This window comes from Harpia harpyja, chromosome 17, assembly GCF_026419915.1.
Source record: "Harpia harpyja isolate bHarHar1 chromosome 17, bHarHar1 primary haplotype, whole genome shotgun sequence".
NCBI classification, from domain to species: domain Eukaryota; kingdom Metazoa; phylum Chordata; class Aves; order Accipitriformes; family Accipitridae; genus Harpia; species Harpia harpyja.
Window position 1 is genome coordinate 24,609,562 of NC_068956.1, and position 13,277 is coordinate 24,622,838.

The 13,277-nt window shown below is 36.5% G+C and overlaps 1 protein-coding gene across 2 annotated transcripts in view; it reads left to right on the top strand.

Moving 5' to 3' along the window:
• Nucleotides 1-12,830, top strand: part of WASF3 (WASP family member 3) — a 77,156-nt gene extending 64,326 nt beyond the window's left edge. The window contains exons 7-10 of one of the 2 annotated variants that reach the window (XM_052812853.1): nt 2,724-2,899; nt 5,793-6,056; nt 7,683-8,053; nt 8,792-12,830. In XM_052812853.1, the coding sequence (XP_052668813.1) occupies nt 2,724-2,899; nt 5,793-6,056; nt 7,683-8,053; nt 8,792-8,949 (969 nt within the window). In that variant the 3' untranslated portion in view covers nt 8,950-12,830. Of the gene's footprint in view, nt 1-2,723; nt 2,900-4,762; nt 4,930-5,792; nt 6,057-7,682; nt 8,054-8,791 lie in introns of both variants that reach the window. The other variant, XM_052812854.1, reaches the window with a different exon arrangement.
• Nucleotides 12,831-13,277: the final 447 nt, after the last annotated feature.

The window sequence follows — 13,277 nt, forward strand, 5'->3', positions numbered from 1 at the left end:
CAGCTGAATGACGTACCTGTTTTCTGGCTTAACCTACAGCATCCACTTGTCTGCCACAGCTTCTATTACACTTGGTTAAAGGAAGTAACTCTTCTTAATGTTGCTTAATTTTCCTAAGGTATTTCTAAATTTTGAAAGGCTTCAGCTCCCCTAGAACTCTGTCATTGCCCTAGGTACTAAAACTAGAGCTATCACCATTGTTTGTCAAGGTAATGAAAGTATTACTGGAAGAACTTAAAACTACTCTATTAGAGGTATATGCAGTTAGAGGTATATATAGTTTTGTCAGCTGCTAGTAATTGGCCTGCCCCACTGTTTTGGAAGAAATTAAATGTTTTAGAGATGTATTTATATAATATTTAATAAGAAAAATCACTACCAGTAGGGTTTAATACTGTTCGAGTAAAAAGGGTTCCAGCATATTTATTCATTAGCACACTTAGAGATTCTGGTCTGGAACAACCTATCCAACTGAAATCTGATCCAATAAAAACAAACTAAGCTTTGTGTTGATTTTATGTTGTTTATTTATACATGCGTATGTAGCAACCTTTTTCATAAAAAACATAGTCATCTCTTTAAAACCAAACTTTTAAATAGGTGGTTATATGTAAGCAGTCATGTAAGCACTCCTGATTGTACAGGAACTGTATCAACATGGTTGTCTTCTGAGCAGCATCATACATTGGTCAAAAGGTGGATATTTACTTCATCTAGAAACTTGCAAGAAATACATAGTTGTGACCCTTAGAGGATGGAGTTACTATTCTGTGAGAAGAGAAAGCTAAAGTGTATTTTCAGTTAACCAAAAGGCTTACTTGTACTTTCTTCTTAAATCTAGCATGGCTGAGTAACAAAATCCTAATAAATGAACCAGAATAAAAGTCAGAAATTAAAACAAATTACATTTTGGAGCAATCAAACGAGAAAGACAGATGTAAAGCCTTTAAAAAGCATATATTCAACTATGGCAATTAGCAAAAATGTATATATTTAAAATAAAGCATGACTGAATCTGTTTCCCTTCTGCTTCAATTAGTGTATTGGGAAATTTTGATGTGAAGAAGTGGTATCAAAGGAGAAAGTAAAGCCTTGCATAACCTGGATAAAAAAGGGTGTGATTCTAAAAAGTTTGGGGAGGAAAAAGATTTTATAGGAAGTAGCTAAGAACGAAGGTGACGATCTTTACTTAACATGCATCAGATCAAAAATCTACTCACTGCACAGGCCAGGAGTGAGCAAGTGTTGTTGGAACATTTGGGTGCTGAACTTCAAAAAGACTTTTCTCTGTCGTTCTTAATGTTATCAGATGCGGATCAGGAAGTCCCTCATGCGGACACGCATGAACAAGCAAGTGATCCAAAACAAGGGCAAACAAGCCATTTGATGGATTTTTGTTAGTTGTATAATGCCAAATACATTATTTCAGAATTATTAACTCAGTACTATTTAACAGTTGGAGTAAAATACCTGTGTTTGTGGTGTGCTTTTTTCTTTTTCTTTTTGGTGAGACTGCCTTTCCAACTATTATCCCTTACTTTGAAGGTAGAGATTCTACAACAAAATGCTTGCATATCAGCATTTTACCGAACTCTTCTCTAAGTACAATTGAATATGATTGCATTCTGGGAATATCAATATAATTCTTTCCTGAGAAACTATTTTGCTAGCAGCCAAAAGCCTAATACCAGTTTATTAATAAATAAAACACGATTAACCTATTTATGAATTAGTATTCTAAGATATGGGCTCTAAAGCTGATTAAAAAAAAAAATCCAATACCCTCATAAATGTTCAAAAAAGGAGTAGCACATAAATACCCTTTTCGGTTTGGGTTGAGCAAACACGTTTATTTTTTTACTGAAGCACCAGTAAGGTTTTTCCATTCATACTGAGTAGTCAGAAGTAGGTGAGGACAACATTTCAGAGGTGTGAAAGCATTGAGTCCCACTATTAGGAGATGGTAGATAAACACTGATGTTGATTGAGCCTGAAATTCTATAGAAAGATTTAAAAACAACTAAACATACTGATTTGTCATGAAGCTATCAAGCTGTAATATATTACTGGCCAGAGTATTACTGACACATTGCAGAGAGGATTAGTGTCATTCATTTTTATATAAGATAATGGGAAACAACAATGAGGAAAAACTAGGAGGAATTTTGGTAGTTAATCAGCTCTAAGAAGGGAGAGGAAGTTAAAACAAAAGAACAAACAAACAAAAAATAATTTAATGTAGACTATGAAATAGGAACGTGTTTCTAATTTTTTCCATACTTCCCCAAGGCCTCAGGTGATTGTGACCCTAATGAATAACCAAAATAACCCTGAGCACATTTAACATATTCTCATAAGATGGATTTGCAGGAGAAGGAAATACAAGTGCTTCAGGACAGTCTAAATAAATGACATACGATGTCATAAGAAGTTAAACTTTCTGGCTTTTAAAATCAGTCACATTTCTGTATTGGGAAAAACAGTAGGTTGGTATCATACTAGCATGTTCCTGCAGAAGAAGGGCAAAGCAGCAGTCTTACTACTAATGAGCTTCATAGCATAAGGAGATATTCTCATTTTCAGTGCAGAGAAATTTTATGAAGACTTGGCTTCATCTGTAAATCTGGTCTTATTTTCATGCACTCTAACTGCGTTTTAACCAGCTTTTTTCCTTTCCTTTTTTTCTTTCTTTGCATGCTTTATTTCTTTTGTTTGAACATTAGGAGCAAAAGCGTATAGATGGCACCACCCGTGAGGTGAAAAAGGTTAGAAAAGCCAGGAACAGACGCCAGGAGTGGAATATGATGGCGTATGACAAAGAGCTTAGACCTGACAACAGGTTGTCTCAAAGTGTGTACCATGGAGCATCTTCCGAGGGATCACTGTCCCCAGATACTAGGTCTGTTTACAGCAAAGCTGTTTGTTATACCACAGTTCTATGTTCAGAAATACTGAGTAGAATTAGGTGTTTTTACAGGTTGGGAATAGTTAGAATAGACAAAACATACAATGCATGTTTTAAAGTTCTTCTGAAAATTATTTTAAAACATAAAAAACATAACAAATTCGGTAATGATTTTTTTTCTTCCTCAGCTTCAGATGAGCATTTTGTCATCATAATGTTATGCACTGTAGTGAAATAAGTGTTTGCTGCATGCTTTATATTTGATCTTGAGTAGTTGTAGTTACAAAAGCATTTAAGTCTGCGTCTACTAGATAATGTCAGTACCTCTTCATTCATGTCTAGTTTGTCATATTATGCTGCTGATAGCTTAATAAATATTTTTGTGATCTACTCAGTCAAGCATACTTTTGCCTCTAACAGACTGCTTTAATGGGGGAATAGTTCAGCTTTATTGACATTGTATTTGTCTAAAAAGCAAGCTACAAAACCAGATGCAACATTATTGCTTGAAATAGCAGAAATCTCTGCTTAGAGACACACAGCAGAAGTCATCTTTGTTGGCTGAGATTCCCTTTGAGCTCAGTGGGAGTTACCTTCTGGTGTGCATGGAAGTCTGATTTTTTTTTTTTTTATTAAGCTGGTCTCAGTAGAGGATTTTCCCCCATATTTTATTTCCTCTGTCGTGGTTAATTGCTGGTAGTAATGTTAGGAATAAATAGAATCTACTGGAAAAAGTGTGTGACAATTGAGTGTTTAAATTGTTGAATGGCTAGGTTGACGAACCAGCCACCACTGCAAAAGTGCGGACTGATACCTTTATTCCGCTGTCCAGTTGGAGATTAATTAAATTATTAATTTAAAAAAAATCTGTTCAGAACTTTGTAGATGTAGTGTTTTAGTCTTTGTGAAGAGTGATGACTTTGTAATTGAAACAAAAAATAGAAAGAAAATTGCTACCACTGTTTCAATAATTTATTCAGACGCCTTCTCTCTGTCTAAAATCCTTTAATTGCCAGGGGTTTTTTTTACTGTTTCTAATGCAAAACGTTGTCACCTTTTTGTCAGTCTGTAATGTTTCATTAAGACTATGCTTTCCATAGGTTGATCTGATAGAATGGCATTGATGTTCAGCTGTCAAGTGCAAGATGTGGGTTTTTTCATCATGAGTTCTGCGTTTCACACATTTTGAGTCTTTTTCTAGCCTTAACTCCTTGCTTCCAGGATTGCCAAGTTTTAAATAACCATATTGAAGTAATTTGTTTTTATCTCCCAGCAATGTCAACATGTATTTGACTGTTTGCAGATATCCGTAGTATTTGCAACCAGTAGGATTTTTTTTAAGCAGAAATCGTAGGCTGCATCGTTATGTTGGATATAGATGTTGTGGTATGACAGGTATCTTGTACTTAATATAATCCCTTCAAATTTTATAATGTACTGAGAAGTTTAAATTTCAGTGAACCAAGAATCAACGATCGAATCCTGAAATCTGCATTTTACATGCATGAAGGGTTAATTTTGTGAGTGGTAGTGAGGTGGAGAGAAGGTTTTCTATTTCTTGCCTTCGGGTAGTCTTAACTGTAGGAACTAAGCTGTTAAAAAACCCCCATGCATATAGAAATAAGTACTGGTTTCAGAGACATTTTTATGCTGTCAGCTACTGCATGAGCAGTTTTATAAATAAGGTCCTAAAGAAGTGTATTTGGCTATACTGTGGTTCTTTTTTAATGCTAAAGTAAAAAAAAGCTCATGTTTCTTCTCGTTTGCTAATTGTAAGACTTGGGCATTGAACATTGATGTCCAAGTGTCTGGACTGTGGCAATTTACAATGTATTTGTTATACTTATTGTACTTTAGAGAGAGAAACACAAGCTGAATCCAAACAGAAACCAGCAAATTAATGTGAGAAAAGTAAGAACAAGAAAAGAAGAGTGGGAGAGAAGGAAAATGGGCATTGAGTTCATGAGTGACGCAAAGAAAATGGAACAGGCAGGAAGCATGAAAGAGGACAAAATGCCCAAAGGGTTTGTCATTTTGTTTTACTCAAAGCCCTGGCTTTTTGTTGCTTACCTTGCTTCCAGTCTTACAGATAAGTGCATCAGTTTACTGTGTTCACTAAAAGCCAGGCTGCACGATTGTTCATTACTAAAACAACTGCTTGCAGTAATAGGATGAAGAGATCCTTTTGCTCCCTCTCTTGGGCTTATTTGACAGAGCATCCTAGACTTTGTATCTTTATGAACTCTCTGCTCAACTAATATTTACATTTCCCAGTTTCTCTAAGCCTTTCCAGCAAAATTAATTATACGAACAAAATAAAAAGCATTTTCTAACTTTTGAAATTGGTTTTCTCTGCTTTGGTAAAATATATTTTTCTGCATAATTGCAAGTGCTTGCAGTATTGCTTTCCTTTTTCTGCTGCCATTGTTAACTTAAGGCAGGCCTGATAAGTATTATCATTTCAAACAATGGACTGTCAAAATCATTGACAAAAAAAATATGCCTCCTTCTGGCTACTAAAGAAGTCTAAACTCTGGAGAAAGCTCTGAATTTTTTTGGCCTTTTTAAAAGTCTGCATTATAGGAGGACATTCTGCATGCAGCTAGTATGCTGAAATATTGAAAACATTCAATTTCAGTCCTTTTATGCTGACTTGTCAGACTAATTTATTTTCAAGTCGTGTTAAGCTGAACCATGGGTTTTTGTTGCATTTGTTCTTGTGCTTTCTGTGGGCTTACAAGGGAATGGTGCTTGATAATCTGGGAGTCCTGTTGCAAGAAAAATAATTCCGATTGCATTCTTTTTAGCTTTTCTTGTGAGCGATTTAGATAATACCATGTTACACTCACATAATCTGTTCTTCTGCATCCATTTACTTTAATTTTAGGTCCCATGCATCTGATGTTACAGATTATTCTTATCCTGCTACTCCGAATCATTCCCTCCATCAGCAGATAGCAATGCCTTCATATGGAACAGGAGATGGTCCACAGTACATGGCAGCATCCCAAAGCCATGAGCATGAATACAGACCACCTTCCACCACTGTACGACATGCTACTTTAAACAGACCTCAGCAACCACCTCCACCTCCACCCCAGCCTTCAGATGGCCAACATAGCTCAGTACCTGTGGTACCAGCAGAATATGGGTAAAACTCCTGATTTATTCCAGTGGATTCTTGACGAAACTAGAGGGATGCATGTTTTTCATAACGATCATAACATACAATGCATACACACAAGAAACCCCAAATACATTAGTTATCTCCCTGGGGAGGACAGAAAAAAATTGGTATAATTTCTATGTATGAACTGAATTTTAAGTGAAGAAGTAGTGAAAGCAGAAATAAGGAACTGTGTATTAAATGTGGTGAAATCAATATGCTTGTAAAATATTATGGTTTCCTAATATGATATTAAAAAGGGGATAATTTTCCTTTAAAGCTGAAAATAGTTACAGCGTAATTCGAATAATATTTTAAACTTTAGGAAACATGCAGAATAAGTATTGCTGAAGGTGATCAACATGGCAGTATGTGTTGTATCCCTGAAATTACTTTTTAAAGGAGTTTGACAGAATTGGAAGGGATCTCCTCAGACACAAAATCAAGTTCCGTAATGCCACAGACATCTCCGTAATTCAAGATACGAATTTATCAAACTCCTATGTAGATATTTGGCCTGAATGCATTCTGAAGGAAGGCTTGCTCCAGAGTACTGGCTCTCTGATAGCAAGAAAACATGTGTTTTCTAACCAGTCTGTGCCTGTTTGTTCTTTTGCTTAAATAGCTTAAACTTTCAACTTGTAACCCCAGGAAAGTTGTAATCATTCTTGCCTGTGTTGTTTTAAACTGAGCAAGCCAAGGTTCTTCAGCCTCACTTGATGCATCTTGGGATAGCATTTGCCCAATTCATGACTGTATCATGCTGTAGATGATTCAGTTATGCTCTGATTGACTGCTCCAACCTGCATTTTCTCTGTTATTTCCAGTTTATAACAGAAATACTTGTGCTTAGTCCCAGGTACATGACCATTGTCAGTGTATCACAGTTGTGATACATTGACATGTATCACTGAATGTCATCAGTAACTTTCCTTCAACTCCTGTCTCCTATATCTAATTCTTTACTTCAAAACTCTTAACTCCCATTTTTTCTGCTTCAGAATTCTTTTAATGACACTTTAACAGAAAAATTAGCTCTTCCCTGTTCCTCCTCCTTAAAGTATCAATCAAATGTATCAATTTAATTAAATAATATTTAAATTGATAAACTTGACAAAAGCAACACATGAGATGCATGATATACCTTTGGGTGAATCTTTCCATTCATACTTTCCATTGTCCTCAATGCCTGTCTTTTATTATCTCTTAATATTTGTTCTAACACTCGGTCTTCTATGGAAGTGATACGTGTAGTCTGCAGTTTTCTTGGTCCATTCTTCATCGTAGGCATTGTATTTAATATTCTCAGAGTAGTTGTTTAGTAACAAATACAGCTTTATACTTAACTAGGCAGGAGTATTAAGATAAAAATCTCACTTTGTGGAGTGCTGAAAGGACACTGTCTTTAACTTCATCATCTGCCTTAAATCTCAATGTATTATTAATATTTGACAATTCATATGTTTATAATCGCTTGCATATTTAACTCACCGGTTGAAATTCCTTTTGATTTTTGTTTTAGCTGAGGTTGGATGAGAGCGGTTTAAGGGGTGATGATTCTGTAAGTCCTAACTTTCAATGCATTAAATGTTTTTGTTCTGTTTTATATAGGATGCTTCCAGCTCAGATGGTGGATTATTACAATCCTACAGGTCCTCCCCCTCCTCCTCCTCCCCCTATGATTCCTTCAGCACAAACTGCATTTGTTAGTCCCCTTCAGCTTCCTGTGCCACCTTCCCATTCTGGACTGGTGACTGGCTCTACATATGCAACTACTCATCCTCCTCCTTCTAGTGGGCTTGTTGTCACTGCTCCTCCTCCTCCCGGCCCACCTCCTCCCCCTCCAGGCCCTCCTGCTACAGGTTCATCCCTCTCTTCCTCCCCAATGCATGCTGCTCCAGCTACAGAGGCAAAACGTCATGAACCTGTACAGCCACCAGTAAGTGATGCACGGAGTGATCTTCTTGCTGCCATTCGAATGGGTAAGTGGACACTGAGTTTTAGATATTTCTTTTTTTTTTTTTTTTTTTTTTTTAATGAAAGCACTCTGTTTTCCAGTGATCTGAGTTCATGGCTTCTGTTCCCAGCTGGGCAGAATGTCATCGAGACCCTAGTTAACCTCAGCTACCACCCACCTATGCTAACATCTGTCAAGCCTGACTTTGGATCTTTTTCTAATGCCTAAAGTTGTGCAGCTTTGTCAAACACGTTCTGGTGTTTGTGTGGACATAATCAAATGAAAACAGTACTCGTGTTCATTATGTACAGTAGCCAGTAGATGTACATGTATTTTTGCTTCTGTTCAGAAGAACCGAGTTATCCAACACCAGGCTTCAGCCCACTGATACTTAACCAGTGACTAATGGCTGTTCCTGTGTTTGCTTACTATGTGGAGCTGTAGGTGTAATGGTACTTCAAATACAAATATGAAAACTTTCATCTTCAGATCAAAAGGACCTATGCAGTCTTGAATATTTAGTTTTAACATATTGTTGGCAGTTTTAGAAGTCTGGAAGTATTCAGTCTCTGAGAATATATTCCAGCCTGCCTTTTTTGTCTTTTTCTCTTCCTTGCTCAGGGAGGCTAACTCAATGGTTTCTATTTTTTTTTTCTTTCTTCTTCCTGAGTATATGTTAGAATACAAAAAACTCACCAATAACAATATGAAATTTAAAATCTCTTGTGCAGAAGACTTTGTCTGAGAGTAGTTGTCTCTACAGGAATTCAGCTGAAAAAGGTGCAGGAACAACGTGAGCAAGAAGCAAAGCGAGAGCCTGTTGGAAATGATGTGGCAACCATCCTTTCAAGACGCATTGCTGTGGAATACAGTGATTCAGATGATGATTCAGAGTTTGATGAGAACGATTGGTCAGATTGAACCTGGTCCAAGCCCAGTGGCAAGTTCATTAAATACTTGGCTTCAGTGATTGCTTTCTTAGCAAGATGTAAAGCAGGACATTGACATGTATTAAGGCTAGAGATCGAAGTGCTAAACTTGAATTGGTATTATTCAGAATGCTGTAGCTTAGCAACTCTGGTAATAATGATGTGATTATGCTTATGCAGATCAGAAACTTGTCTTACTTTCAGTATTTACCGCATAATACTTAAGTGCCACTAAATGTAGCAAATCATGTGCTGCGTGCAAAATATGCTGCAGTTGTTGCACTGTTACAGAACCAGCATTTTATTTTACTTTCCTGATCTTGAAGGGATAAGATATATTTTTTGACTTTACATCTTAATCTTTTAATTATCTAAGCAGCTTAGGTACTTGTGAATTGGTCTGGTTGTTAGTCTTTGAGGACAGTTAACTGTATGACTGAGTGAAGTGTTGAGTTCCATAAATATGACTTTTAGCTTTTTTATTAGTTACTAATTATGCCCACTGTAGTCTATTTTTAATCACTTCTTAGGGCTTAGGGGTTTTTTGCATACAGCGTTGATTTTATATAATTTTCTTTTTATCTTAAAAATGTAGCAGATGATGAAATATATGCTTTGAAGGATGAATCCATGTGATCCAAAATTAACATTTTGTGAGCAGACTGGATAAGATTGTAACAGTGTCAGCTCTAGGCTGCTGGCTGCTTGTTGGGTAGAGTGCTGGAGGGGGTCTCAGGTAGGTAGCAGATGCACGTCCGTGTCACAAATGAAAGTTAAAATACCTGTAGAGCTTTTCAGTTTTATGATACAGATCAGCTAGAGGCAAAGACTTCAGGGTAGACCTGATTGAAGCCATATGGTTATTGCAGTGTAGAAATGTTACTCTGTTATTACTAAAGATTGGAACAGTCCAGATCTAGCAATCAGATACATTTCACAAGTATTAAACTTGGTCTTTATGCCTGGTGGTATAAATGTTTGTAAATAAGTTTTGTTGTTGTTGGTTTGTACCTGTATAGTCATGACAGATTGTTTTGCATTTCCTGTAGCATGTTTACTCAAAACTACTATTACTTTGAATGTATTTCTTTCCCAGTACATCCCATTGATAAAACATTGGCAGTTAAAGCAGTTTTACTGGCTGTTTAGGTACTATGCCGTATATATACCCTTGTTTTTCTCCTTCCTTAGAAACAGTTGCTGCCATACAGTCTGCTTTGGCTGTCTCTGTTTTCTTTAAAAATAATTCCTTTTTTTTTTTTTAGTACAGTATTAAAATGGCTTTTTTTTTTGTTCTCCCTTCTGGACTGAGAGTCAGGCTGCTGCTTTGCCTAATGAGGCTTTTAAAAATATATTCATAGCAGGGGAAGAGTTCTTTCCTTACCAGATTACAGTTTTAATCTTTGTAACTGAAGTCTGTCTAATTCCAGGTCTAACATTTGGTAAAGCTCCTTTGTTCTGTGAGGCCCTGTCTGTTCTTAAAAAAAAAAAAAAAAAAAAAAAAGTATGCAAAATAAAAAGAGAAATGGAAGATAACTATCTAACCCGTGTTTACACAATTAACAGTTTTAGTCCTGAGAACACGATGTTTGTGTGCAAACTATTGGCAATTGCATTGCTGTTTAATCTGCATATGATTTTTCAAACCGTGGTGGCTGTCTTTATGGTGGAGTGGTAACACGCTGCCTCAATGTTGGTGTTAAAATTTATCACGTGAAGTACGACCAATCTCTGCATAATGGTGAGCAACTACAGCTCTTGGTAACTGGTGGCAGCTGAAGGTACTCATCTCTGTTTCAGTTGGAGCTGGTTTTGTCTTTGCCTTAAAATACAGGGCTGAAGTCTGCTTTATTTTGTGTCCTGGAGTCTGAGGTCTGTGTGTCCACCACAGAGGACAGAATTTAGGCCATAGCCGGGTGGTGGTTTTCATCACTGTATGAGAGACGGTTTGTTCTGATCATCATGGTGTGCTTGCACAGTGGCTTACAAAATGATTCTTTGGACAGGTAGGCTAAAAGTGCAACTGGGACCGCAGTGTTACATCGCTGTATAGGTGGGGAGAGTACTCTCAGTATTCTTTTAATACATGCTGAAATGAAATATCTCAGCAGAAAATTCTTTCCAATTCTACTGAAATTTGATATGACAGAAGATATATTTTATGAGCACAGAAGTTGGGTGTGTCTGAAATTTTGTAATTCGTGTTCATTTTAAATAATAAGCATTAAACAAGCAATCAGTTGTGACCAGTTAAGATAGTGTTGATTTTTCAGTCATAGTAGCCAACCTGTTTTTCTGAACCTGCAATGTTGTCATTTTCCTTTCAGTATTTTATTAATAAAATGTGAATTGAATTTAGTGATGTAAACTAACATTATTCTAGGCTGTTTTTATCAGTTTTATCATACTTTGGGTTGTGAATAAGTAACAAATATGAATAAAATCTCACTTTTGAGCCTGTCTTTCTTTCCTTAGATTAGTAAGATTTTGCTATTAATCTTTATCTCTTACCGATAAATAACGGAAATGAAAATGTAAGGCTTCCAAATGGTATCTGTGATCCCAGGAACCACAATTTTACTGGGATGGAGGCTGGGAGTCTACAAAACCAGACTCCTTTATGGTACTGTTGCTCCTCCTAACATGCATACTTCTTTGTTCTTTTGCGACCTTGATTCAAGCTCCAAGTTGAAATTCTCGGCTGGTGTAAACAGGTATTAATTTCCCTACAGGTAGCTTTAATTTTTTTTGGTGAAATGCATTAAACAGCAGCTTTGCTTCCAGGAAGAACACGGCAGAATATATGAGTTGTATTAGCAAGTCCCCTTCCCCACTTTTTTTAATAAGAAAGATTCTTTGTAGATTAATGACACCAAGCAAATTATTATAAAATGCAAACCTGTGTCTGCCTACTAGAAAAATATTTTTAATTTAATCTTTTAATTGTAATCAGGTTAAAACCTGGTATGGTAACAGGAGAAGCTTTTCATCATACTTGGAAGAACTTACATAAACCAATTGTGTAATATAGTAGCCTAATTGTAAATTAAACAGATCTGTTTATGCATCTTAGATGTGGTTGTTTCCTGGGAAAATAAATTAATCTTTACTCCGTTCATCTGAAAATTCCAGTCCCTCTGAAGCTCAGTTCTTATTTCACTGAAATTTTCCATCTTTGATTTGAACTTAATTCAGGTAATTTAGAGCAAAGACACCAATTCTACATAGAAACTGAATATACGAGCTTGCAATTTTGGTTCAAAGGCTATCTTAGTAAAGCATTTATAACTGCTCATTTATCAGTTGGGGTTGGAGTTAGGACTGACGATCGCTCAGTATACTGCCTCTGCAGCTTTTATAGTTGTCTTTTGAATGTTAAAAAATATTTCCATGTGACTAAAATGACATCAGTTGGATTTTTAGGTATTTCAGATTTCTCTGTACTAAGATGAACTGCATGAAGAAGGAAAAAATCTTTATTATAAGAGAGGTGCATGCTGTTCAGAACAAGCTCAAAATTGAGCTTGTTTGCAGTATGCAGATGAAGCTGGGAGGAAGGGAAATGACTCCTTGGGAAATTGGTTCTTGTGATGTATTTTGCAGGTATGTTCTCTCTCATGTGCCGGGCATTGTTTTAATAACGAAGAGGTGTTCCCTTCTGCTTGAAACAACATGCCTAAGGATACAGCAAATGTGTAATTTCTAAAAATGTTTAAAATGTCACTGTATACTGAACTGAGTATAAACCTGATGATAATGAAAAGTTCATTAGAATCTTATGGCTGGAAGCTGAAGTTGCATGAATTCAATCTTGAGCTGAGGTACTATTTCCTAGCAGCAGAGTAAAATAAATGTTAGAACAGCTTATCCAAAGATGGCTTTGACAGTGATTTTTTTTTTTATTATTATTATTCTAAGGTGACATTGCACTTCTTTCTTTCTGAAAAAAACAAATAAACAGAAATCCAACCTGCTGTAGTCTGCTTTTGGGGAAAGGTTCTTGCCCTGTGGGGGCAGCTGGCCTGAATTGTTAATTCTGAGTCTGAGTTTGAGGTGTTCCTGATATGAGGACGTACATACACAGACACACACATGCACACAGAAGTCCAAGGATTTTCAGCATCTTGAGGCAGCTCTGTATTCAGGTACTTAAGCATTGTCGGTGTGCTCAGTGATATACAGGGAATTAAAATAATTTATGATCCCTGCTGGAATCCCTCAGGCCCTGCTGTCTGCCACAGAATAGTCAGGAGTGACTTGAGCTTGTCACTGAACACCCTTCCCAATTCCCTTGGACTTTAAAGGAAGTGTGGGAACTTT